This window comes from Gopherus evgoodei, chromosome 10 (genome assembly GCF_007399415.2).
Source record: "Gopherus evgoodei ecotype Sinaloan lineage chromosome 10, rGopEvg1_v1.p, whole genome shotgun sequence".
In the NCBI taxonomy this organism is placed as follows: Eukaryota; Metazoa; Chordata; order Testudines; family Testudinidae; genus Gopherus; species Gopherus evgoodei.
Genome location: NC_044331.1, coordinates 40,164,023 through 40,192,012, shown reverse-complemented (window position 1 = coordinate 40,192,012; position 27,990 = coordinate 40,164,023). Strand labels below are relative to the sequence as shown.

General features: G+C 54.4%; 1 protein-coding gene across 3 annotated transcripts in view; it reads left to right on the top strand.

Moving 5' to 3' along the window:
• The window catches only part of SHF (Src homology 2 domain containing F), a 62,721-nt gene extending 34,956 nt beyond the window's left edge, over positions 1 to 27,765 (top strand). The window contains exons 3-6 of one of the 3 annotated variants that reach the window (XR_004002438.1): positions 3,607 to 3,825; positions 6,816 to 6,953; positions 18,011 to 18,130; positions 27,644 to 27,718. Coding sequence is in view for 2 of the 3 variants with exons in the window: in XM_030578816.1 (XP_030434676.1) it covers positions 3,607 to 3,825; positions 6,816 to 6,953; positions 16,189 to 16,342; positions 18,011 to 18,134 (635 nt within the window). In the remaining variant the exon portion in view is untranslated. Of the gene's footprint in view, positions 1 to 3,606; positions 3,826 to 6,815; positions 6,954 to 16,188; positions 16,343 to 18,010; positions 18,135 to 27,643 lie in introns of those variants that run through there. The other 2 variants (XM_030578816.1, XM_030578817.1) reach the window with 2 other exon arrangements.
• The last annotated feature ends 225 nt before the right edge of the window (positions 27,766 to 27,990 follow it).

Genomic DNA, 27,990 nt, shown 5'->3' with positions numbered 1-27,990 from the left:
AGGCACGCGTGCGGCAAGTCCAACGGAGCCACGGGACCAGCGGACCGTCCACAGGCATGCCTGCAGCAGGTCCTCCGGAGCTTCCTGCCACCCTCCCAGCGACCGGCAGAGTGCCCCCCACAGCATGCCACCCCAACCATGCTCTTGGTGTGCTGGGGCCTGGAGTCGTCCCTGGGGGGCAGAGCCCTGGGCTCCCCTCCCCCTAAAGTCTCAAACCAGGAAACCGATCAGTTTCCACCAGTCCAGCCTCAGTCATGCCCAGCTGCCCTGCCCCCATCCTTTGTCTCTTTCCAGGGCAACCCGGTCACCTGGTCTTTTTGTTCTCCAACCTTTGGCTGGTTCCTTGCAGAGGAGGGGACCCAACCATCAGTTGCCAGGATACAGAGTGTTGGCCACTCTCTGTGCCCAGGCAGCCAGTTAGCAATCACACCTGCCCTCTTGGGGTCTCTGCAACGATCACACACCCTTATCCCACAACAGATACTTGAGTAATACATAGGGGAAACTGAAGCACACATAGTATTCAGAGAAAACATTAAGAACATTCCCGCTTCGTCACAGGGCCCCATGGACTGATATGCTGCACTGCAATGTACCAGGATTGTGCTGCAATGAGGGAGACCCCCATTCCATGGGCAGCCCTGGTTGTTATGCTTATAAGAAGCACACGAATCTTTTTAAAAAGGGGATAAGGCAATATGCTGTGACTGGCATCTTATTTTCTCACTCCCTTCTTCTTGCAATTAGGCTCATCAGCTCAGCTGGCCTCTCTTATTTACTCACATCCTTGCATACCTCACTCGTACAAAGAACAGCTGTACATCCGTCCACTAAGCAATTAGAGGGAACAGCACAGAGACCGTTGAATAATTTGCTAGCAAGCAGCCCTGTAATAGAGCATCATGATTTTGAAACATATCCATCTCATTTACTACTTTAATTCATCAGACAAATTACTACTAACTTAATAAATCAGGGCAACTTTGTCAGCGATTTTTATTGGGGATGCTTTGGCTAACATGGTCAGTCAGTGCTGCCTGGTGACATGGGTCAAACATGACTATTGCCTTTGCCTGCAGTGCTCGGGTGACAAACCAGGGGAGGGATCTGCATTCAGGGCACTGGCTGGCTGGAGATTGAGACAGCTGCTCTATGTTCATTTGGTCCCTCTTACCTGTATGCACAGGCCTTTTCTCGCCTGCTGCCCCTACCCAGCCTGTCTCCTACAGCCCAGACACACTGCTGGTCCCCTGGAGTGAACTCACTCTGGCAACTGCAAGTGCACTAGGGACGTAGGCCCCTCTCCTCCTCCCTGGCAGAGCTCTGCCTCTTGGCGCTGTGCTGAGCAGCCTGGGCTTGGGGCCCAATTGGCACTATTTGCCCCGGGTCACTGTGCCCCAGATGCCCTGGGGCATCTACACGGAGACCTTTGCTCTGGAATCTGGGACCTTGCAGCATTGATGACAGGTCTAGAATTGCCTCCCTGTTTGAACCTGCAGACGCTCCTGGGCCTGGCACAGGACAGGGGAAAGCAGAGGTGCACTTTGCTTGCCATGGCTATGCCTGCCTGCACTGTGGCTGCCCATGCTCCATAGTGGGTGAACATGCCACCTCTGACCTCAGAGAGCACGCTAGAGCCAAGGGACGGGGCCACAAGTGTATTTCAGACCCCTGGTAGCCAGCATTTTGCCCTGCACCATGGAGAGATGCTGAAGCTTGAGTTGTGCCCCTGGCTCTGTTCGCAGCACCACGGACGGGCAGCACGGTCTGACACAAATGTGTCGTTCTGCACAGAGTGACACCAGGGTTGTCCCATGCTTCCACCTGCAGAGCCAGGTGTCAATTCACTGACACTGGTGTGGGCTGGGCATCCCCAGGGGACTGCTCGCTGGGTAATATAACATGGGTTTATGGGAAATTGATCCCTGTCACACTAACTTGATATCTTCTTTTGATAAGATCATTGGTTTGGTTGATGAAGGTGCCGGTGTTGACGTGAATGTGCTTAGACTGCTGTAAGGCATTTGACTTGACACCACATGACCTTTGGATTAGAAAGCTATAAAATAACATGGCACACATTGAATTAATTAAAAGCTGGCCAACTGATCGGTCTGAAAATGTAACTGTAAACTAGTAATTGTCATCAGTTGGGTGTGTTTCTAGTAGGGGATTGGTCCTTGGCCCTACACTATTTATCGTCGTTATCAATAACTTGGAAGAAAACATAAAATCATCATGGGTCGAGTTTGCAGATGACACACACATTAGGGGAGTGGTAAATAACAGAGGACCAGGTAACTGATACAGAGCAATCTGGGTTGCTTGGTAAATTGGGCGCTAGCAAACAATATGCATTTAATATGGCTAAATGTAAATGGATATATCCGGGAGCAAAGCATATGGGTTGTATTTGTGTGATGGGGGCTGTATATTGAGAAGCAGTGACTGAGAAAGATCTGGAGGGTGTGGTGGATAATCAGCTGAACATGAGCTCCCAGTGTGATGTTGTGGCCAAAAGGACTAATGTTATCCTTGGATGCAGAAATGGAAATCTCAGGTAGGAGCAGAGAGGTTATTTTGCCTCTGTGTTTGGTACTGGTGTGTCCACTTCTGAGATCCTGTGTCCAGTTCTTGTGCCCATAATTCAAGGAGGATGTTGATAGGTTGTAGAGGGGTTAGAGAAGAGCCAGGAGAATGATTACAGGATTAGAAACCTGCCTTGTAAGGATAGATGGAAGGAGCTCCATCTGATTAGTTTAGCCAAGAGATGGTTAAGAGGTGACTCGATCACAGTCTATAAGTGCCTACATGGGGAACAAATATTTAATAATGGGATCTTCAATCTAGCAGAGAAAGGTCTAACACCATCCAATGGCTGGAAGTTGAAGCTAGACAAATTCAGATTGAAAATAAGGTGTAAATTTTTATCAGTGAGAGTCATTAACCATTGGAACAACTTACCGAGGACCGTGATAGATTCTCCATCATTGTCAATTTTTCAATCAAGATTGGATGTTCTTCTAGGAGATCTGCCCTAGGAACTATGATGGGGCAGATCTCTGGCCTGTGCTATACAGGAGGTCAGACTGGATGATCACAATAGTCCCTGCTGGCCTTAGAATCTATGAGGAAAAAACCCTGAATCTTCTTCCAGGGCCAGTCGTTCCTCTCTACAGTTCCTGGTTTCTCTGGAAGGTGTGTGCAGGGTTCTTTGCCTTGCAGGCTGAGGATTATGGGAAGCAGGGTTGGAGCATGGGAACCTTGGGATCAGGGGCTGGGATGTGGGTCACAGGGACTTTCAGGGCACCCATGCAGGTCACAGATAACTCCCTTATGTGCTGGCAGGTTCTGAGACTCAGTCTTGTTTAGCGAAATGTCTCCAATGCCCCAGAGTACCTCTCATGTTGTCTGGGTCTCTGTCTCCAGCCCCAGCCCTGGCAGTGCAGGTGTCAGCCCTGGCCCAGCGTGGAGGGGGCTTGGCAAGCTGTGACTTCAGCCAATGGTGGAGCCCTATGCCATGCGGGGTGGGGCGCTCAGCCCGTCAGTGACATGGTCAGGTCTTGGAAAGGAGCTCATGGTGTTCTCCCTTCTCCCTCCTGCCAGAGATCCGCCTGAAGGGCTCCCTCGAGGCCCCTGGCCAGCCGCTGCCCCTGTACGACACACCCTATGAGCCGGTGCCCAATGGGCTACCCCCAGACAGCGAGCGCTCATCCTGTGCCCGGCCCCGGGAGTCGCGGCTGCCCCAGGATGATGAGCGCCCACCCGAGGAGTACGACCAGCCCTGGGAGTGGAAGAAGGAGCGCATCTCCAAGGCGTTTGCAGGTGAGGGGGGCAGGGCCAGGGTATGCGATTTAGCTGCCCTGGGTGGGAGAGGGGCATCCTTGCTGGGTCAGGGGGAAAGGCCTCACCCTGCCAGAACCCCACTGGGTCTTGTGCTCCAGGAACCCCATCCCTAGGGGCTCCCCGTGCCCCCCCTCATCTGTGTGGCATGGGGCAGTTCCAGCCTGCCCTGCCCTGCCCCTGGGCTCACGTGCACACTCATTGCCTTCTGCTGCTTGACTCAGTGTTCAGGGTTCCTAGTGAGGCTCTGAGGCCTCCAGCGGCGGGGCATGGGCACCCATGCCACTCGCATGGGAATCCTGCACTTGGGACCTGGCAAGGAAACTTTTTGGCAGTCTCCGCGGTGAAGCTGCCGGTCTGCTCTGGGCCTCCCTGGGAACCAATTCCTGCATGTTCCACCTGGCTGATCGTGGCCCCCCGTGGTGCTGGGGGCAGGTGGCAGATCCCTAGGGCCCTGCTGGCTGCCATGTTATTGTTCCCTTCTTCCCTGCATAGTGCTTGCTACTGCCCCAAGGGCAGGACATCCGCAGCTCCCCATCCTGGGCTTCCCTGCCCTGGGCTGTCTCTGGGCCTTCGGTTTGGGAGTCCCAGCCCTGCCGCCCTCAGTTATCTCCCTGCTGGGGATTGATTGCATTTGGGCTGGCTAATGGGGAAATCCATGCAGCGCATTAGCGCCCGGCTCCCCCAGCAGTGCTCGCTAATTGCCCGGCTCTTATCTTAGCTGCAGTTTAATTGCAATAGCTCAGCTGTGCCAGGGCATGTGAGTGAGTGATGGGGACCAAGGCTGCCTGGGCCTGGGCACCCCTCTCTGGCGCGGGGTGCCAGTGGCATCGGGCATGAGCCAGAGTTGGAGCTCAGGACCAGCCACACTGATTCCTGCACTCAGCTTCACTGGAAACGCCCCAGCTTCCCTGGGTTTGCTTGAGAACCCCATCCCCTTCTCTCTCTGGGTCCCCACAGCCCATCTCCCTGGTGGACATCCACTCTTTGTCCAGGCCTTGGTGAGGAAGTGGGGCGACGCCCTCCCCTTGGCACTGGGCCTGCACCCATCCCACTCCCCACAGCGTGGGCAGAACAGGTGCTTCACTGCATGCCCTACTGAGGATATAACCTAGTGCCTGTACTGCCCAATCAAACACCCCAAATCAGGCACTTTCTGTCTGGCTTTGCAAGCACCTCTCCCTGTGCACTGCGTTGGGGTGGGGGACATGGCGCCTCTCCCTCCTGACCAGCTGGCCATAGCAGTGGACCTGGGTGGGGCCTCCATGTCCCTTGCACCTCATGCTACTGGCAGCCAAGGAGCTGGGCGAGTGCCCTCCTCCTGCCCTGGGCCGACAGGACAGTGGGGAGCAGTGGGAGCTGTGCCCCACTTGCCTGTACATCCCTGCCCCAGGGTCCTGGAGCAGTGCCCCCCAAGGAAAGTCCCCTGCAGAGATGTCAGTAAAAGGGTTGGGGCGGTTTCCCCTGTGCCCAGGCTGTGCAAGGGCTGGCATCCTGGGCATGAGCTGGCTTGCTGCTGTCCCTGATTATCTGGAGGAGCGATGTGGGGCTGGCATGGCACATTGTAACAGCAGCCTGGGGTGGCAGGAGAGGATTGGTCCCGTGCTGTGCAGGAGCTGCTGTGGCACATCCCCTGGGGCTCTGCTCGTTCAGCTGAGCTCGATGTGTGTGATAGTGCTTGCTCTGTGCTCACTCCCTTAGCACCAGGCTCTGCACCCACAAGGAGCTGAGGGCTCGGCACTAACCCTGAGCCATCCCATGGGCATGGCCATGTTTCCTGGGCCACTGCACTTTCCCTGGAGAGAGGGCATCATTCGGGGCTAGGGTGCAGCCCAATCCTGCTGCCCACTCTGCTGACCCACAGCAGCCATGCACCAGCCATGAGCACTACAGCACAATCCTCCTTGGCTATCTGGGAAAACTGGGGTAGGAAGAACCTGGGAAGAGGGGAAGCCAGCCGGGAGATTGAGAGATGGGCATGGCATGCTCTGAGATAGGATTCAAGAGGTGCTGAGATGGAATTGGGTGGGACAGGTCAAGGGGAGGGAGTCCAGGGAGTCAGGTGCACCCCCCCACCTGCCCAGGGAGCTACGGGCCAGTGGCCAGCCTGGGCTGCAGGCGGGAGGGGCAGACAGGAGTGCTCCAGGGGCTGGCTGCATTGGGAGCTGCTGAGCTGTGGAGAGGGCAGGGCCCCAGCAGGGGGAGCATGGTAGGAATGTGGATGGGCGCCAGCCAGGTGGGAGGAGGGGTGGGCTTGTCTGTGCTGAGCTCCAGGAGAGGCCACAAGGCTGCCATGGAGGATGAGGTGATTGGGAAGGGTGGGTGCAATGCAGGGGGTGCTGGGTCTGTCCAGAATGGGATTTAGGGGCTGGGTGTCCCCTGCTCTCTGGCAAGAGCCTGGGTGGATGCAGGGGCTCAGCTGGGGACACTGAGTGTGGGTGGCCAGACGCTCCCGCCCAGGGACCACAGTGCTGCAAGAGCCAGACGTGTGGTGTGCTGGGACACCGACGATCTGTCCCTGGCTCTGCCCCCCTGCCCTGGTCTGTAATGGCGCAGCTGCTGCCAGGCTGTGGGTGCTGCAGGGCAGTTTGCTGAGGACTCTCAGGTATGTGTAGCGCTGCCCTAGCAACTGCACAGGCCCCAGCCCCTCGGCGCAGCAGGAAGATCCAGGAATCTCCCGTGACTCCCCTTGTGCCTCCACCCTCCCCCTCTGGGCACTGCCCTGCACACTGGCATCTAGGACAGGCCCTGGTTTGCAGCCTTGACCAGCCTGGGAGTGCCAGCCTGCAGAGAGGAGCTGGAAGCCAAGTGTGGGGCAGGGCACATGGGGACTCAGAATGGCCATGTGGCTGTGTCCCCCAACCCTCCGCTCTCCTCACACCACTTCCTGCCCACCTCCTCCAGACCCTGGATGCCAGGACAGCTCCAGCCAGCTCATGCTCTCTCTCTCTCTCTCTGCTGCCTCTGTCCAGTTGAGATCAAAGTGATCAAAGACTTGCCGTGGCCTCCCCCCGTGGGACAGCTCGACAGCGGTGCAAGCTCCCCCGACAGTGAGGCCCACGCCCCTGCACACCCCCGCCAGACCCAGCACAGCCATGAAGACACCAACGGTGGGTCACCCTCAACTGTGCCTAAAGCCACGTGCTCCCACAGCCGGGAGTGGGGGGGCACAGGGGATGGCTGGGAAGCTCCAGCCAGTGCAGCGCATGGGCCCTGCCCCAGATGGACAGGTGCGTGGGTTCCCCCCCCCACCACACACACACCCATTCACAGGACGTCTTTAATGGTGCCAGCAAGAGACGGATATGGAGGCTGAGTTACTGCTTGGCAGTGACCACATGCTGCAGGGGGGAGGGGGGCAGTGCCTGACAGGGGCACACACTGCAGCACAGAGAGTGGCCCCTTGCTGCCTGGCACAGACCACAACCCCCAGGAAGCCAGATGCACAGTGCCCATAATGCTGGGAGCACAGTGCAGTCCCAGACCCCGAAACAGACCTGAGTGACATCGAGGTGAACATGAGACCCAGAAAGGAGATGGTATGTTTGGGGGAGACACAGTGCCCGGGGGAGGGGCAGGGTCTTTGTGACAGCTGGGTGTGTACATGCTGGGGAGGGCCCCTGGTGCTGGGGCCCATGTTCGGGGCGCACAGGCCTGACTAGGTTATTCTGATGCCCCCAGACAATGAGGGGCAACCCTGTTGTGCCTAGCACTGCTGAGCCTGTGCCAGGAAGGAGGGAGAGACCAAAGGAAGGCCTGGTACAGAAAGGTGCCAGAGCTGTCCTCCCCAAGTGGGCCGCCCTGCTGCAATGGAAGGATCAGGGCTGGGGCTGAGCCTCGCAGTCCCACTACCTGGGACTCTGCAAGCCGGGCAGCACCCAACACTGGCTGTAGTGCTCATAACCCAGCATGCTGGGAGCACCTGCTGCCGCAGCAAGACTTGCCCCAAGCGCCCCCAGATGTGCCCAGTGCCCTGGGCCCCGGCCTGTTCTCAGCAGGGCCCCAGTGCTCTGATCTGAGACAGGCAGCCCGCATTGACACTGATCAAACCAAGCTGTTTCCTTGGCCTGCTGAGGCCCTGTCCGAATCCCCCAGAATGCACTGTTCTGGTAGCTGTGCTGGGAATTATGGGGTAGGTACCTAGAGAGCATGGCAGTGGAGATGGATTAGGGCAGCTTAAGCGTGACTGCAGGGCCCTGCCATGAATTAGTCGGGCAGGTGCAAAGTGAACCCTGGTCATGCTGGGCAGTGTGCACGGGGCAGTGTTTGTCCAATGCCCGAGCAGAAAGACAAGAAGTGGGGGTTAGTTCCTGCAGGGGGGTGTGGGACATCTGCCATGCTGTGCTGGAGGACGGCACTGATGGAGCAGGCTTCCCAAACCCCTCTCCGAGTGGTGGTGGAGGATGCTGATCCCGTGAGCAGTCTCACTCGCTGTGGCTCTGCACCACTGGTGGGGCTGCTCACGGGACCAGGGTTTACTTTGCACCAGCCCGACTAATTCATGGCAGGGCCCTGCAGTCACGCTCAGGCTGCCACTGTTTCACCTCAGGACTCCTGTTCTCTGCCTGTGGCTCACAACCATTTAATCTCCTGAGAACTGAAATGTTTTGATCTAACTATAGTTCTTGGGCTCAGTGTAGGGGTAACTTGCTGTGTGTTATACAGCAGGTGAGACTCGATGATCTAATGGTCCCCACTAGCCTGAGAAGCTGTGAAAATAGGAAAAAATGGTCCCTGCCCCGCACAGTTACAGACTGGCAGGAGAAGACAGATTACTGGATTCACAGCATTTAAGGCCAGAAGGGACCATTCGATAGCTAGACTGACCTGCTATGTAACACCAGCCATTACATTTCCCCCTGTATTGAACCCCATAACTTGTGCTGGGCTAAACCATCTCCCAGAGGCCCCAGACCAGATCTGGAGACCTCAGGAGGCAGATGCCAACATTCCTGTACTAGTTTGTTCCAGTGGCTAGTCACCCTCCCTGTTAGCACCCTGTGCCTGATTTCTGATTTGAATTGGTATGGTAGCTTCCAGCCATTGGTTCTCGTCCTGCCTTTGTCTGCTAGATTCTAAAGCCCTTTAGTATCCAGTCTTTTCTCCCCAGGAAGGTACTTAGACACTGTAATCAAGTCACCTCTCAATCTTCTTTTTGATAAGAAGATTAGGATCTTTCAGTCTCTCCTTGAACAGCATTTTCTCCATCCTTCATTACGTTTGTGGCTCTTTTCTGTTCTCTCTCCAGTTTTTCAAAATCCTTTTTCAAATGTGGGCACCAGAACTGGATGCTGTATTCCAGTGTCTGTCTCACTAATGCTGCATACAGAGGTAAAAATCACATCTGTACTCCTGCCCAGTGCTCCCCTGTTTATACATCCCAGGATCTCATTAGCGCTTTTTGCCACAGCATCACACTTGGAGCTCACGTTCTGGATCCTTTCCAGAATCACTGCTTTCTAGGATATCGTCCCCCATGCTGTAGGCACGGCCTGCACTCATTGTTCCTTGATATATAACTTTCATTTGGCAGTATTAACCATTCCATAGTAACCTGGCTCATCCTGCTTGCCACTTTTGAATACTGGCACAACATTAGCACTCTTCTAGTTTTCTGGAATTTCCCCAGTGTTCCAAAATGTATTAAAAATGAACATCAGCTGTCCAGAGATCCCCTCAGTCAGCTCTTTTGGAACGCTGGAGTTCAAGTGATCCAGACGTGCTAATGTAATAATGTTTATCCCTAGTAGAATCGTAGAACTGGAAGGGACCTCAAGGTCTTCTAATCCAATCCCCTGCATTCAAGGCAGGACTACGTAGATATTATATAGCATCCTCCTTGGTTACTAATGGACTAAAAAGTATTTGATCATTCTGCTTCTTTCCAAGTAGAGAGAGCAGCAATATTTCTTGAACGCTTCTGTCTCTTCTGTCTCATTATAAAGAATGTTCCCATATCCAGCTAACAATGGGCCTGTACCAGTGCTAGGATTTCATTGTTGCTAGTATAGTTTAAAAACTTATTGTCCTTACCCCTGTCAGCCATGGATTTTTCCCTAATGCCCTTAGCTTCAGTTATTAATTTTCTGCTGTTGCTGAATTCTAATTGATATGGGTTTCATTTCCCCCTTTTTCCCACTTATATCTTACTTTGTATACCAACAGATCAATGAGGGAACACAAGGAAACAGTGTATTAGTCAGCATGATGGGTATTGAACTTTGCACACCACGGCCTGACTTTGTCTAGTTTTTGTAGGCATTGTGACAAAGGAGAGTTTTCAGGAGGAGGTGTTTATGGGGAGCTACTCTGTGACAGCCAGACTAGTGGGAGGTTGTGTCACTCTTGCCCTGCACCCTGGGGTGCCTTGAAATGCCTTGCTGAAGTGGCTTCCACCTGGGCCACTCACAAACAGCTTTCCAGCTTGCAAGTCACGCCTTGACTTTTAAACACAGTGGATTAGATAAAACAGTAAAACAAGTTTGTTAACTACAAAGAGAGAGATTTTAAGTGAGGACAAGTCAGAAATAGTTACAAGAAAAATAAAGATAAAATGCTTCCTAGGCCCTAACTTAACAAACTATATTAAATTCAAGCAAAATTTCTCACCACATGCTTCCATCAAGGTTACTGACCAAACTCTTTAGGTCAGGAACCACCTCCCTCCAAATCCAATGGCTATTTCCTTTTGTCTTCTCAGGTGCAGAGAATGCAATGGGCAAGGAGCAGGAGGGTCTCTTGGGGTGCTTGCCCCCATCTTTTTATAGATTCAGTCCCTCTTTTGAAAACATTTCCAGCGGGGCACTAGGAGACAGAATCGGTGTGGAAGGATGTTCCCTGCTGTTTCTTTTTCACCTGTTTTGAGCTTCCTTTGTTTTCCCTTCCTGCTTGGTGAGACTGTTTAAATGCAAATTAAGGCAAACACACACTCCTTGGGCCAAGACAGGCCTAGTGCAGCATGAGTTTTGAACATCACACATGGGAATCATAGAACGTCACATACAATGTTGCCACACACATTTTACTGAGGTGACGCTGACCAGGAAATGCTGAATTTTCAAATGCTACCGTGTGCAAAGATCATTTTATTGGTGTGAACACATGGGTGTAATTCCATCACAAACTCCAAAGAAAGAGGGGCACCAAGCAGCTTGTGTGAAAAGCTAACAAGTGGTGCGATGGAGCCTGGCATCACCTTGCTAGAGAGTGAGAGCTACAGGTGGGTGGGTAAGGTCGTACAGGGTCTTGAAAGTGAAGACCAGTACCTTATTTTTCATGCAGTAGAGACGGTGCAGCCCGTGGAGGGATGTAAAGACGGGGATGACATGGTCAAAGTGACGGGCTGGGAAATGATCGGGGGGGGGGCATTGGGAAACACTATAGGAGGGGCAAAGTTGCATGTGGCAAGGCTAGAGGAAAAAATGATCTTGCTGGGAGCAGGTCATGGGACAGGTTCTCCCTCCTCCCAAGCATATCATAACCCAAGGCCCATAAGCTCCTGGGACACTCCCAGCAGCTCCGGCTGCCAATGAGGAACAGGCAGCAGGGGCTCCTGGGAGTGCCTGGAGCTGAGATCCTAGCTCCAGGCACCCAGCTGGCATGTCAGGGATAACCCTAATGCACCCCTCACCCCCCCCCAGCACAGCAGCACCTCCACCCCTCACTGCCATTGCAGTGCAGAGGGGGACTCAGAGCATGTCCCACCCACTTGGACGTACCCACCCCACCGCACAGGACTCTGCCCTGCCCTCCCCTCTCTCCTACTCATCCTCTGGCTTGCATGGGAGGGAGCAATGGGCACTCCCCAGAGAGTTGTGGGGCACAGACTTCCAGATAGGCATAGGACATAAACCCCATGAGTTTTGGTAGGGTCTCCAGGGGGGCCTGTTGTATTGATTTAAATCAGTATTTACCATTGTGGGCCGCGTACGCAGCTCTCTGTGTGTTATGTGGGCCGCAGCCACACACTATATATATATAGCCACACTACCTGTATGGCCCCGAGGATGTCTCATAGGCCCCAGCTGTGCGCTGATTGGGTCGCAAGCAGCTCGTGGGTTGGGAACCACTGATTTAGCTGGAATATATGGGGCAAAGGTATTAACCCAGCCACTGCCCAGCATTAAACAGCATCAAAGGAGGTTCAGGGTGTGGGGATAGAGACCTCAGCCTACTTCGTACCACAGCAAAAGCACCATTAAAAATCCTTTTTATCCTTTTATTAAAGAGACAAAACAAGGAAAAACAGTTAAAGCCTTTGAAATGTAAAGATATTATCTTTGATTGGACCAACTTCTGAAGACGAGCTCTGTGTGCCTCGGAAGCTTGTCTCTTCCACCAGCAGAAGTTGATCCAGTAAAAGGTATTACCTCCCCCGCCTTGTCTCTCTCAGTATTAAATCAGGCTTTCATTTTAGCATCCCTTGTTCCCTTTCACTGGAGAGAGTTTTTAGCAAGAAACCCCCGTGTCTAGCAGTCTCTTAGATGGTATCAAAGCTGGTAATAACTGTCCTGTTGGGGATGGAGAAGAAGTTAGTTGAGCTGGGCTGGAGCTGTCATTGCTGCTGTGGTTAAAGTCTGATCCCGCTTCCTAGAAGACAGAACAAGAGAAACATACACAATGGGGGAGAGAAAAGAACAGCAAAGAGAGAAAATGCAGCTTCAGTCTGTGGTTGTGATTTTCACTTGCAGCTTCACTGCTGCAAAAACACAGGCCCAGTGAGCGCTGCTGGAGGTGGCTGTGGGGGGCATGAGCTGTGAGGGGAGGTGTAAGTGGCTGGAAGGGGCTGTGGGGGGTGAGTGTGGCTGGAGGGGGCTGTGAGGGAGTGAGCGAGGCCAGAGGGGGTTGTGTACCGGGCCGCCCAGGGTGGGGGCAAGTGGGGCAATTTGTTCTGGGCCCCACAGGGGCCCCCATGAGATTTTCTGGGGCCTTGGAGCGGGGTCCTTCACTCACTCCAGGGGCCCCAGAAAACTCTCGCTGGGCCCAGGCCCCTGGAGCTTCTTCTGCTCCCAGTCTTCGCCGGCAGGGGGGTCCTTCCGCTCCAGGGCGGAAGGACCTCCCGCCACTGAATTACCGCCGAAGTGGGACCCACGCCGAAGTGCAGCCGGGTCTTAGGCGGTAATTCGGCAGCGGGTTCCAGAGCTAAAGGACCCCCCGCCGCCGAATTACCGCCAAAGACCCGGCTGCACTTCGGCGGCGGGTCCCGCTTCGGCGGTAATTCGGAGGCGGGTGTCCCCCACCGTGGGTCTTCTGGGCACTTCAGTGGCGGGTACCGGAGCGGAAGGACCTCCCACCGCCGAATTAGCACCGAAGCGAGGGCCTCCCGCCGCCAAAGACCCCAGGCCCCCAGAATCCTCTGGGCGGCACTGGCTGTGGAGGGGGAGGCATGGGCTGAGTTGTGACGTTGAGCGCGACTCGAGGGGGCTGTGTGGGGTGAGTGTGGCCAGAGGGGGCTGTGAAATTGAACTGTGTTGGGAGAGCTGTCAAGGCTGATTCCCCACTCTGGCCCTTTGAGTGCAGAAGATGGGGCCTTGCAAGGATTCTAAAAATTAATACTGGCCACTCCAGGCTTGTATTAAACTCCCAAGGTCACAGCTTCTCTCTGACCTTGGATGGGTAGATGCTGCCACCACCCAAGTGCAGAACCCCTTTGAGAGCCCCGGAAGGCACACTTGGGAATTCCTTCCTGTGAGTACCCTCAAGCCCTTTCACCCCTCTTCCGGGGAAGAGCTGAGGAAGAAAACAAAGGAAATCAGCTGTTGCCACCGGCTAATTAAACAACATATGCACAAACCTCTTAAGTACATTTTGTTAAAAACAAAAAAGAAAGAAAATACATTTGGAACATAGGCTTTTTGCTAGATTTAAAAAAAACAATTACAAGGATTAAGCATCAAGATAGCTCTCTTGAGGTCCATCTTAAAGGTTACAAGCAAAACAAAAGCACCAACCCATAAAGAAATAAGAGAGAAACCTAATTGCATCTTCCTAGACATTTTCTGATCTACTTACATAGCTGGGGTTTCAAATGAGTCGTTTCTAGTTATGATTTGATTTTCATACCTGGCCCACAGCTTTTTACAGCATAGCTCTAGCCCTGTCTCTGCTCTGTCCCCTCTCTCCGGAGGACAGTGACAGACAGGCAAAGGGAATTTTTTTCCTCAATTTTAAAAAGTTCTTGCCTTTCCATTGGCTCTTTTGGTCAGATGCCCACTCCCTTCCTTTTACCTATGGACTTTTTAAACCTTTTACAGGTAAAGCGAGTAAAGAACAGTTACTAACAGGGATTTTATAACTCACTGGCTGGCTGGGTGTCCATAAATGGAAGCTCCCTCCCCCCTCAGGGTGCGGATCTCTGCAGTGTTATGCCAGTGCCACGGCCTGCTCTGTGCTGTGTGGGCTGTGCCAGCCCTGGCCACAGGTCTGTTCTGCACACTAGCTCCATCAGAGCCCGGCAGGAGATGCTCAGAAGTGTGAGGGCGAATTAGCTTCTGGCGCAGTGGCCGCGCATTAACCCTCTGTGGATGGTGCAGCAAACTATGGCTGCCGACTGCTGACAGAAAGCGCCTCCCCACTCTTCCCCTGGGGTTACTGTGCCCTGACTGCATATCACCAGGCAATGTCCCTCAACTTGCCTGAGTGTCCCATATAGACAAGCCCCATAGCTGGGGTGACCAGACGTCCTGATAAAATTGTGGCTGTCCCAATATGTAGGTGTTTGTCCCGTGTTCTGACTGCTCTTTGGTCGGGACACAGTTTGTCCCGATATTTCGTTCCGCTGGCAGCACTTGCTTTATTTATTTATTTATTTATTTATTTATATTTGCTGCTCCAATGGCAGCACTCGGCTTTTTTTTTTCTCTCGCTGCTCTACCGGCAGCACTCGCCTTCCCCTCCCCCCGCCCCCCCCCCGCCGGCGGACCCCTATGTGTCCCGATATTTCCTCTCTCTCATCTGGTCACTCTACCCATAGCTGGCCTCCCTGTGGGGCTGGGCAGGTGTCACCGGGGGGCTGTGTGGAGCTGAGCTGGGCAGGTGTCACCAGGGGGCTGTGTGGAGCTGAGCTGGCCATGGGGTAGGGTGACCAGATGTCCCAATTTTATAGGGACTGCTCCATTTTGGGGGACTTTTTCTTATATAGGTGCCAATTACGCCCCGCCCCTTGTCCAGTTTTTTCACAGTCGCTATCTGGTAACCCTACTGTGGGGCTGTGTAGAGATCAGCCAGGATGCACTGTTCTGGGTGTGGCTGTGTTGAGGGGCTGGGAGGGCAGGGGGCTGCTCGTGCATAGCTTGGGGCTGTGGGCAGCACTGAGAAGACGCTGGCCCAGATCCCAGGTCCTGCTGTCTGTGCCCAGGGCCATGGAGCCTGCGCTCTGAGGAGAACTGAGCTGGGTGAGTTACACATTGCCCGGGTTGCCCTGTTGCCACTTAGGTGGGCCTTGCAGTGGGTAGGAAACATCCCTGAAGAGAGCACTGGAGAGTTTTAATGATTATATTGGATCTATTTCCTGTGTCCTTCCGCCAGGCACCTCAGTGAGGCCTTGTGGGACCTTGGGAAATATGTCCTCTGTGCCTCGGTCCACCTGCCACACTCCCTCCCATGCTCCCTCTCCTCAGCCAGCCACACTCTTTCCTGCTTCGGAGCCCTGGTCTGAGCTCACCACCCAGCCCAGGCAGTGCCAGCGCTGATCTCCCTGCCCAATAGCCTGCGTTTCCCTGCATCCCAAGCCGCGCCAGGCCTCTCCCCGCTGAAGCCAGGCTGCATGGAGTCAATGCCCCTCAGACAGGAGCCTCTCAGCAGCGATATTCCTTGGCGCACCACACTGTGCCATGCTGACCACATGCTGACATGGTGCTACTCAGGCTGCAGGCGCTCACTCCCTGGTTCTAGTACAAACTGCAATGTGGGTGCAGGTGCTGCTGCAGACAGCATTGTGAAACTAGACCAAGGGCATGCCTGGCACGGGGGACAGCTGCACTGCACCCTCTCGGTGGTGCATTGTGCAGGGCCTGCATCTCCCCTGTGCCTGCAAGGAGGCTGATAATGGCAGCATGTGCCTCCTCCCCAAACAGAACCCTCTGCAGCACATCTCCATGGGAACTGGCATACATGCGCCCCAGGGCCTGCTTGGGGGTACATGCCCCCAGGCCCAGTGCAGCACTTGGTGTGCAAGGGATGCCCAGCAGCGCTGTCCCCACTGGGGCCTGTGAGCCAGGACTGGCAGGCTGGCTCAGTGCCCCAGAATGACCCTGTGGGGAAGCTGGGCAGGGCAGCAGGACGTGGGAGGGGAGCAGCACCTAGGGCGTGCCAGCTGCCCCTTGACACTGCGTCTGTCTCTCCCAGGCCATTGTGAGGGGCCAGGGCATGGCCACTCGTCACCCAGCAGGGAGGAGAAGGCCCGAACTGCAAACAGACACGTGAGTGGGAACCCCAAGACAGAGCCCAGCCTGGCCCTCGGGGAGAGGATCAACCCCACCCTGCCTCTGGAGAGCCAGTGGTGAGTCCTGTACTGGGCAGGGATGCCACCAGCACCCCAACCGGCCTGCTGCTCCTGTGGGCCTGGCCTCTGGGCACTGGCCTAGCTGTTAATCCGTCATGCTGGCCCCTAACTCCCCAGGCCAAGGGACCATGACTGAGCACAAGGGAACCCTAACAGCGGCCTTTCTGCCATGCTCCCTAACCTTCCCTGCCCCCCGTGTCCCGTCACCCTGCCCTATTTCTCCCTGCCGCCCTACCATGCTTCCTCCCTGCCTCCCGCCATCCTGCCCTCCTTCCTTCCTGCTCCGTGTCCCGCCACCCTACCCTGCTTCCCCCTGCGTCCCACCGCCCTACCCTGGTTTTCCCTTGCCCTGCTTCCCCCGTGTCCTGCCACCCTGACCTGCCTCCCGCAAGCCTGCGCTACTCCCGCATCTCACCGCCTGCCCTGCCTTCACCCTCACGTCCTGCTGCTCTGTTCTGCTTTCCCTCCTGCTGCCCTGCCCTGCTCCCCCTGCCTCCTACTGCCCTGCCTTGCTCCACCCTGCCTCCCGCTGCCCTGCCCTGCTCCCCTCCGCCGCCCTGCCATGCTTTTTCCCTGCATCCTGCTGCCCTACCCTGCTCTTCCCTGCGTCCCGTCGCCCTGCCCCGCTTCCCCTCCTCCCATCCCTGCCTTTTTTCCCTTCCCCTGCAGCCCTGCTCTGCTCCCCTTGTGTCCCGCCACCCCGACCTGCTTTCCGCCCTGCATCCCACCACCCTACCCAGCTCACGCCCTCATCCCATCACCCTGACCTGCTTCCCCCCTGCCTCCCACAAGCCTGCTCTGCTCCCGCATCCCACCACCTGCCCTGCCTTCCCCCTGGTGTCCTGCCGCTCTGCCCTGCTTTCCCTCCCGCCGTCCTACCATGCCCCCCTGCCTCCCACTGCCCTGCCCCATTCCCCTTCACCCTGCCATGCTCCCCCCCTGCCATCCTGCCCTGCTTCCTTCCTGCCCTGCTCCCCTGCTGCCTCCTGCCGCCCTGCCCTGCTTTTCCCGCTGTCCTGCCCTGCTCCCCCTGCCTTCCACCTCCCTGTCCTGCTCCTCCGCCCACATCCCTCCGCCCTGTTTCCTCCCATGTCCAGCTGCCCTGCCATGCTTCCACTCCTGCCACCCTGCCCTGTTCCCCCCGCCTCCCACCACCCTGCCCTGCTTCCCCGCCCCCATGTCCTGCTGCCCTGCCCCGCTTTTCCCCCCACATCTTTCCATAGCCCCTTCACTTCCTTTCATGCCCAGCCACACTCCATGTTCTTCTCTATTCCCGGGAACCTCAGCACTCCCCTTTGCCCCTCTTCACAGCCTGTCCCCTTCCATGCATCCTTCCCTCAGCCTGTTGTGAGACTAAAGAGTCGCGCTGCCAGCTACCCATCCATCCTTCCTGGAGCTTGGCTACACTCCCCAGCCTTTCCCAGTCCGCTGCCCCTCAGCTCTCCTCCCCCTTGCGCAGCTCACTACACAGGGTCTGGGCATCAGCATGCTTAAGAACCCACCAGGACAGTCACTGATCTTGCTGCTGCAAGATCCATGCAGAGAATCCCAGTGTTCTTCAGCAGATTGCTCCTGCTACTTGCTGTGGCTTTGGCTTGCCTGTCATCACCGCATCACTCCGTGCCTGGGCAGTGCCCCTGAGCCAGCCTCTCTCTCCCCTGACAGCTGGTACCATGGGGCGATCAGCCGGACGGATGCTGAGACCCTGCTGAGGCTGTGCAAGGAGGCCAGTTATCTGGTGCGCAACAGCGAGACCAGCAAGAACGACTTCTCTCTCTCCCTCAAGTGAGTGTGCTTGGCCAGGCCATCGGGCAGGCCCTTCCCCCACTGGAAGTGCTGGGGCAGGGCACAGGGCGGGAGAGGGGGCTGCAGGATCAGTGGCTAACCAGGCTGCTGCTGTGTGTACCAGGCTGCGTCCGTCCCCTGTGTGGGGAGGCAGCAGGCACAGGGCTGCGGGAGGGGAGGGGAAGCCAGGCTGTTGTTTCCCTTTCCTGTGATGTTGTTCTTGCCCTTTGCTGGCAGCTGTCCCCAGGGTGGCGCTGTCTCAGAGTGGCTGGGTGCGTGGAGGCACATGAGAGCAGTGCTATCTGCACATAGCTCAGTGAGCTCCCGGGAGAGTTGCTGCTTCATGCCTGCAGGATGGGCCTTTCTGCACGGATACCACCAGCGGCACCTAGTCACACCTGCCCTCTAGGGGTGGCTGCAGTGATCACACACTCATCCCACCACCTAAACCCCTGAGTAACACGTAGGGGAAACTGAGGCACGCACACAGTATTCAGAGAAGACATTAAGAACATTCCTACTTCGTTACACGCATGCACACACCCCAGGACACTGCATCCTAGGTTAGGAGCGCTGCTGTTCTGGGGAGTGAAGGAAGCCCCAGAACAGATGGTGCTATGGGTGTAAAGAGTAGGGAGGGAGCAGAGAACAACACGCTTAGTAAAGCAGGAGGTGCGAAGGAGTGAACGTGTATTGACATGTACTTGCACATGGACACACATGCATAGACACATGGATGTGCGCACACAGACAGCTTTTTTTATCATCGCTGGCATCCCTCCCCTGCCTTCCTCAGGCCTTTCTGTTATAACACCCCACCCCTGTAGCCATCCTCTGGGGCAGTGAGCTCAGCCCTCTGCTGGGTGGAGAGGGAGCCATGCCAGGTGGCTTTTGGAAAAACATCCAGACGTGACTGAAAAGTTGTCAGTGATGGAGACTCCACCACACCCCTTGGTAAGTTGTTCCGATGGTTAATTATTCTCACTATTAAAAATTTACCCCTTATTTCCACGCTAACAGGGGTCTGGTCAGTGCCTCCTACAAGATAGCCCAGGCCCAAAACAGCTCCCTGGATCTGCCCGCACAGCCACTGTCTTAGAGGGCTGATTTCCCTTGTGGCTGGGCCTGTCACTTGCAGCACGCACGCCGTGAATGGGGTGGAAAAAGTGCATGAGGAAGTGTTATTTACCCCTTCACATAACACACAAACCAGCGGTCACCCAATGAAATTAGTAGGCAGTAGAGTTAAAACACAAAAAGGAAGTACTACTACACACAATGCACAGTTACTCTGTGGACCTCATTACTAGGGGATGTTGTGAAAGCCAAAACTGTTACTGGATTCAAAGAACTCAGTAAGTTCATGGAGGCTAGGTCCATCAATGGCTATTAGCCTAGATTGTCAGGGATACAAAACCATGCGCTGGGTGACTGCTGGATGCTGGGAATGGGCGATGGGATGGGTCACTTGATGGTTACCTGTTCTATTCATTCCCTCAGGGGCACCTAGCATTGGCCACTATCAGAAGACAGGGCACTGAGCTGGATGGACCATTGGTCTGATCCAGTATGGCCGCTCTTATGACAGGTGGCTGTGGTATTTTAACAACACGTCTCAAAAGTGCTCAGTTCCATCCCTTGCATGCAGCTCAGGGCAGAGTGGCCAGCACATGGTCTGTTGCACTCCTTGGCCTCACAGGAGACTGCGGGAGGTGCTTCCAGAAGTGACTCACTGCCGTCGGTGTTTGGGCTCCCTGTTTCCACCCCAGCATCCCTGCCTGTGGGCTGGCTTTGCTGCTTGGATTGGAGTCTCTGGTGCCACCAGCCATGATGGTGTCAGGGCAGAGTGATCTGAAGCACCCAGTGCTGGCTCCATTGGGGAGGGCTCTTTGCCCAGCCTCGCTCCCCATCTCTACAGCAGGTGCTTTCGCAACCCCATGGCACCATGCAAAGTAACTCTGGCTCCACAACCTGCCTCCCCTCACCCTTGGCTGCTGTGCCTTTTGGCAGGAAAAGCAGCGGGACTGAGAATGTTGCTGGGTGGATGGCAGAGAGAGCAGAGCGACGCTGAACCAAAGAGCAAACAAACAAGAGACATTGGAATTGCTCATTTGTGAGCATGACTTTGATTTTAGTTGGTATTACTGAGACCTGGGGGGATGAGTCACGCAATTGGAATGTTAAAAATCAACAGTTATAACCTATACAGGATGGCTCAAGTGGGCAAAAGGGGAGGGAGGAGCACTCTGTCAAAAATGGCATTATCTGTTTCCGAGTCATTGATATCTTGGGGAAAAAATGATCTTAAATGCTTATGAATCAGTGTCCTAATAGATAAAGCACAAGATGCAATACTAGTTGGTGCCTGCTACAGACCACCAAATCACGCTAGAGAACAGGAGCACCGGCTCCTTATGCACCTATCTACAATGTGTAGGAATAACGCTTGGTGGTCATGGGGGACTTCAATTTGAATGATGAATACTGGAGGTTTCATGGTCCCAGTACTGAAATATCCTTGGAATTTCGAAACATAGATGATAATTTCTTAACTCAGAAAGTGTTATAGCCAACATGAGGGGATTCTGTATTAAACCTCATCTTGACAGTTCAAGAGAAATTGATCACAGAACTAAGACTTAATGGTAGCTTAGGTGTAAATGGTCGTGACCTGATCATATTTATAATGTGCAAGCAAAATAAAGTTCAGACTAGTGAGATAGATATAATATTTGGTGCTTTAATAGGGTCAGTTTCACAGAGCTGAAAACAATTATGAGCCAAATCAGCTGGGAGGAAGAATTTAATCAGAAAAATATGACTGAAAATTGAGAATCATTTAAAAAACCTGACTAGATGCTCCAAAAGCCACAATCTCACAACTGAAGAAAGAACACTGAACTGGTTATAAAAACAACCTTGTTTAGAGGGAAAGTGAAAGCAGCTGTAAAAACTAAAAATATTTTCACAGCTGCTTATATTAAAAAAATAGAAGAAAGATAGTAATGAATATAAATCAGAAGTTAGGAATTATAGAAAATTGATAAGGGAAGCCAAGAGACACAAGGCAAAATCTATTGCCAGAAGAGTTAAGGACAATAAGAAAGAGGTTGTTTTGAAACAATATTCGGGACAAAAAGAATCCTGACAATGGTCCATTACTAAATGGAAATAGTAGAATTATCAATAATAATGCAGGAAAGGCTGAGGTGTTCAGTAAATATTTCTGTTCTGTATCTGGGGAAAAAACATGATATAGTCTCATCATGTGGTGGTGAGAACACCCTTTCCATTCCACTAGTATCTCTGGAGGATGTTAGCAGCTACTAAAGTAAGACATTTTTAAATCAGCAGGTCCAGATACCCTGTATCCAAGAGTTGAAAAGATTTGATTTGGGAGGTTTCAGGACCTTTAATGTTGATTTGCAATAAGTCTTGGAGCATAGGGCAGTAAGCTCATGCTGTGTCAATTACTAAAAAGGGTAAACAGGATGACCCAGGTAATTACAGGTCTGTGAGTCTGAATTGATCCTGGACAAGATAATGATGCAACTGATATGGGACTCGATTAATAGTGAACTAAAGAAGGGTAATGTAATTAATGCAAATCATTATGGGTTTATGGGAAATAGACCCTGTCAAATTAATGATGTCTTTTTTTGATGAGATTACAAGTTTGGTTGATAAAGATATTAATGTTGACATAATATATTTAGAGTTCTGTGTGACATATTACTTGTTGCCACATAACATTTTGATTTAAAAACTAGAACGATATAAAATGAACATCGCACATATTCAATGGATTAAAAACTGGCTAACTGATAGGTCTCAAAATGTAACTGTAAATGGGGAATTATCGAGCAGATGTGTTTCCAGTGGAGTCTCACAGGGATCTGTTCTTGGCCCTATGCTGTTTAACATCATTACTAAAATGACCTGGAAGAGCACACACAATTCTCACTGATAAAGTTTGCAGATGGGACAAAAATTGGGGAGTGGTAAATAATGAAGAGGACAGGTCACTGATACAGGGTGATCTACATTGCTTGTTAAACTGGGCATCGGCAAATGATGTATTTTAATACAGCTAAATGTAAATGGATACATCTAGGAACAAAGAATTCAGGCCATACTTGCCGGGTGGAGGAATCTATTCTCAGAAGCAGTGACTCTGAAAAGGATCTGGGGGGTGTGATGGATAATCAGCAGGACATGAGTTCCCGGTACAGCGTTGTGGCCAAAAGATCCGATGCGATCCTGGGATGTGCAAACCTAGGAATCTTGAGTAAGACTTGAGAAGCTATTTTACCTGTGTATTTGGCACTGGTGTGACCACTGCTGGCATCCTGCGTGCATTCTGATGCCCACAATTCAAGAAGGATGTTGATATATTGGAGAGGGGTTCAGAGAAGAAACATGAGAATAATTAAAAGATTAGAAAACCTGCCTTCTAGTGATAGATGCAAGGATCTCAATCTGTTTAGTTTAACAAAGAGAAGGTTATGGGGTGTCTAACACCATCCAATGGCTGGAAGTTGGTTAGACAAATTCAGACTGGAAATAAGGTGTAAATTTTTAACAGGAAGAGTCATTAACCACTGGAACAACTTACTGAGGGTTGTGGATTCTCCATCACTGGCAATTTTTCAGTCGAGACTGGCTGTTCTCAAAGCTCTGCTCTAGGAATTGTTTTGGGGCTGGTCTCTGGCCTGTGTTGTACAGGAGGTCAGACTAGATGATCACAGTGGTTCCTTTTGGCCTTAAAATCTATGACTGCATGAGCCCTGCAGGGCAGGTGGGGCCAGTGTGGTGATTGGAGTATGACAGAGCTAGGGGGCCTCGTGTGTGAGGCGAGGAGCTTGACATGCAATGTCCATCTCCCTGCATTGGGCCCCATGCTCTGTGCCATTGCAGTACGCTGCAGGGCTAGTGCTGCCAGCTCCTGCGAGATTGCCTGCTTCTGATACAGCCTTGTTGCCCTGAGTCAGGGGAAACTCCCAGCTCCTGTTGAATGAAGGGACACGGGGCCCGAGTGTGAGCAAATGGCACCGAGCACAGGCAGCCACAAAAGACCTGCCAGTGGTGGCCTCCTGAGCCTGAAGCCAATCAAATGGTGCAGGGGGTACCTCTGGTCTTTGCATGGGGCAGCGCAGCTCCCGTGAGGGGGGGTGAAGCTAGTTAGCGTGAAGAAGGCTGCAGCCCTGCCCAGCCCCATCCAGTGCTGTGGGATGGTGCCATCATGCAGGCCGGGATGCAGAATATAGCCACTCTGCCAAGCTGCATTCTGTTCTGGTTGTTGTGGAGCCGCCCCCCAGGGGGGTTGAACTCCAGCTCACTCCCTCCCTGCTCAGCTGCTTGGAGCATCAGAGCTGGCCACAGTGTGCCCACAGGACTCTGGTGTCTTTCTGATCTGCTTGCATTAGTGAGTCAGTGTGACTGGCAGCAGCAGGGCCATGGCGTGCCAGGGAGCAGCTCTGTGTTGCTAACACTTGTCCCAGAGCTATTCTTTGGAGGGGGAGTAGGGCTCCAGCTATCTCACTGCCCTGTGCGTGCTGCCAGTGGCTCCTGTCGTGAACCCAGCAGGGCTGAGGCCAGGGTTTTTAATCATAGAATATCAGGGTTGGAAGGGACCTCAGGAGGTCATCCAGTCCCTCCCCCCTGCTCAAAGCAGGACAAATCCCTAGACAGTTTGGGGTTTTTTTTTACCCCAGTTCCCCAAATGGCCCCCTCAAGGACTGAACTCACAACTCTGGGTTTAGCAGGCCAATGCTCAAACCACTGAGCTATCCCTCCCACATCACTGGTGGGGTGGGAAGGGAAAACGGCCTGGTAATGTGCCACCAATCCCTTGGGTTTCCCTGGAGCATTGCTGCTACTTCAGCTCCTCCTTGCACTGGGCCTGTCTGGACAGCTTGGGGCTGGGTGCTGTGGGGTCTGGACAGTGACCAAGCATGGGACATTACCCTAGAGAGGGACCCAGATCTGCTCCAAGAATGGATTTGGGGTAGGCCCTGTGGCCTGTACTGGGCAGGACTTGGATAAGATGGTCACAGTGGAGCTTGCTGGCCTTGAAATTGCTGAATCTATCACTGGGCAGGGCCTATCTAGCCCCTCCCAGCAGGTCTCCTTTGGGATCTCTGCCTGAACACTCATGTGGTCCGGTCAACACAGGCACATCATTGTGTGGCTGGGTGCCTCCTCCTCTAGCTCAGTGCCCTGAGCATCAGAAGCGGTCCCCAGCGTGTGCCCTGGATGTGTTACCCTTCAACGTCTGGCTGTGGCTCTCTACCTGGCCAGTGAAATCCCTTTCCTCTTGCCTGGAGTGTCTACGGCTGTATAGAGACCCCAGTGCTCAACCCTCGGCAGGATCAAGGTCATGGACTCTGGCCGCCTGCTTTCCAGGCACCACCACTCCTCTCCTCTGGAGTCCTGGGGCATTCAGTACTTGGATTTCCTTCTCCCCTCTGGCTCGGGTCAGTGGCAGGTGGGCTGAGTGGGCCCCTACCTGAGCAGTGAGTTTCTGCAGAGCCTGGTGAGAGGCAGTGGGAGAGACGGGAAGTTGCTCTTGTGACCAATTGAGTGCCATGGACTCTAGCCCTGACCCCTGGGGTGTTCCTCCATGTGCCCCCACACAGGGGCTCATCAGGATTGCTCCCCCTGCTCAGCAGCTAGGGCCATAGCCCTGGTCTTTGCTCCCCTTGTCAGTTCCCACGGAGGTATCAGGTATCCGGCAGTCATTGTGTGGGATGGCTGCCTGCAGGGCTAATCTGCCTTCTGTTCCCCAGTCTCCTTCATCAGGAATTAAGCAGGCAGTTTGTATGAGCCATTTGGAATAACCCGTGTGGTTAGCAGGAGTCCATGTTCACACACACACACAGGTACCCCGTGCCAGAGGTAGGCATTAGTGTCGCTGCCTGCCCATGTCCTGGGGACCCTCTGCTCCACGTTTGCCAGCAGGGATCCAGGCGTGGGCAGAGGGTGGCTGGGGATATGTCTTTGCTGAGCCAGGCATTCTGGGCTGGATGCAGGGCTCGCTGGGGACAGTCTCTGGTTGGTCACAATGGTCACTTCTGGCCTTAACATCTAGGAATCGGCAAATCAGCTCCTGTCGTAGGTGTTAGTAGGAGTGTCTCCCTTACACCCAGGCTGGAGCTGAGCTCCTTAGATGGGAGTCATTTCACCCCTACAAGTGGGTTTTGTTGTCTGCCTCTGAGGGAAGAGGCAGGTCAGCTCTGGAGCGAGGGTGGGCGGCTGAGAACCTGGCCTTTGGCACCATGTGACCTGGCACAAGTCACTCTGCTGCTCCAGGGTCAGTTTCCTGGTACTGGGGGGTGGGGGGGTGGGAGTCCTGGCTCTGAGGAGTTGTTAGGGCAGGGGTTGCTGCTGCCAGCTCCTATAGGGAGCACCAGCGATTCTGCAGTTACGGCTGTGCTTTGGGCTCCATCGTGGGTAAAGCTCCCGTACTCGCCTTTCAGGCTGACATTGTCCAGGCTTGGCTCCGAGCAGCATTGGTTGGAAGCTGCAGCTCTTCTGAGTTGCAGGAGAGCGGCACAATACCCCTTTGCAAACGGAGCATCCCCTGCACAGTCCTCGAGCGGAGCTGGCGGTTGGGGGCTGGGACTTAGCACCTTCTACCACACTGCTGGGCTGCTGCTGGGTATGCTTGGTGTCTTCACATGGGGCTCCTGCTGCACTCCTGCTGCCCCGCTGCAGCTCCAACGATTGGAGGAGCTCTGCTCTGCCCCGCAGCGTGGGTGAGCCCCAGCTGGCACGCTCTGCTTCCCCACCTCCCTTCTCACAACCCCTGCACACAAAGGACTGCAGCAGTCCCCAGCTGGCATACAGTCCCGAGGGGCCATGCCTAGTTGGCACAGCTCAGAGCAGCCCCCAGGCTGACGAGCTGGGCAGAGAGCAGCCAGCATCAGCTGGAGGCACAGCGAATGTGGACAGGCAATCAGTGCCCGGAGTGCTGTAATGATCCACAAGTGGGCAGAGGAGGGGCTGGGCATTAGTGCTTCCTGCAGGACTGGCGTAGCCCCAGCTGGTGCAGTGCATGGAACGGAGCTGGGTTTCACCTCAGGCCTCTCCTGCCTCCCCTCCTTGGGAGTCGCCCGCCTCAGCTCAGTCACTGCAGCAGCACAGCCCCCACCCCAGAATGGCTCAGCTCCTGAGCTCGCAAATGGATTTGAAACCCATTCCACTAATGCAGCCATCAATCCATCGCGGGCACGGCCTCCGGTTGAGTCGCAGCTGCTGCGTGCTGGCGGCATGGGGGAGGGGACTGGCCTCAGCTCAGAGCTGGAGATGGCTCAGCCTAGCTGCTGAGGCTGCTCGTAAGCTATCAATATTTTGCGGTAATGTGCATTCCAGACGCTGCAGACAGGCTGTGGTGCTCCTCGGAGACACAAATTAATAGCAACAGGGCCATTAGCCCGTCACTTGGAATCAGCGGCTGTGGCATTATCTTCCCACGTGGCTCAGCTAACGCTGGGCCCTCACTGCTCCTGAGGGAGGCTAATGGGATTTTGCACAGGCCTAGGCAAGAAGCAGAGACGTGACGGGACCTGCTTTCTGGGTCAGGCAGAGGCCCAAAGAGAAGAAGCCCCTGCCCAGGAATGGACAAGATGTTCCTGGCATGCGGGTCTCAGGCTGGCAGTGACAGATTGTGCACTCCCCACTTCTACCAGAGGGGTCGTGGGCAGCAGGTGGTGGAGCTCGCAGAGAGTTCCCTGAATGCTAAGAGAGCGTGTGCCCGTCAGTGTGCTGTCCCGCAGCAATTCATCACTGGGCCATACCACTGCCTGTGGGCCTGCAGAGCCCTTCTCACAGCAGGGAGTGGTGTCTGGCCAGTGCCCAGGGCCTGGCCTCAGTGGGGCCTCTGGGAGCTACTGTAATCCAATCACCAAAAGGGGGAAGGAGCAGAGGATTGTGGGAAGGTGCCAGGAGGGCTTAGATTCCGCTCCCCGGGGGATCCAGACAAGGGAATTGGCTGCTTTCCAAAGTGCTGCTAGCCCTGTGTTCCTGGCAAAGCCCTGCTCCCCAGCACCTACTGAGGCTGCCTGACTGCCAGGCTGTGCAAATTCTGCCTGAACCCGAAAATCCCGTTTGGTGTCACTGGCGTACTAAGGCACCCTCTGCTCAGATGGCTGCTCAGCAGGCCTGGCACGAATGAGGAGCGACCCTTACTTGGACTTAGGACCCTGCTGCAGGGGGCCAGCAGGCAGAAGCTCCCGCTAACTGGGATGTTTGTTTTCTGCGTTAATTTAGTGCTGCGTGGGGGCTGCAGGTGTAGCAGCCAGCCAGGGCTGATGCAGCCTGGTGGGTGGAGCTCGGCAGCCCCCTGATGCTGAGTGCCTCAGCACCCCCTTGCACTGCAGTCCCATGCTGGAGGGCGGGACCAGCTGGCGGGTGGCACTGGTGAGCTGTGCGGAGGGCATGCTGTGCTGGTGCTGGGCAGAGCAGGGGGATGGCACTTCACTGCTCTAATCCTGGCTTTGTCTCTCCCCACAGGAGCAGCCAGGGTTTCATGCACATGAAACTCTCCCGCACCCAGGAGAAGAAATACGTGCTGGGCCAGAACAGCCCCCTGTTTGACAGTGTGCCCAAGATCATCCACCACTACAGCAGCCACAAGTTGCCCATCAAGGGGGCTGAGCACATGTCCCTGCTCTACCCAGTGGCTATCCGAACCCTATAGCCTGCTGTGCAGCAAGGAGGTGCCACAGGGAGCACCCAGCTTGGGCCTGGCATGCGCGCAGCTCCCCCAGGCAGAGCCAAGGAAGGGCTCCGGACAGCTGGCCAAAGTACAGACTCACTGGTACAGCTGGCTCTGGGCCCGGCGCTGGGAGTGGCTGGAC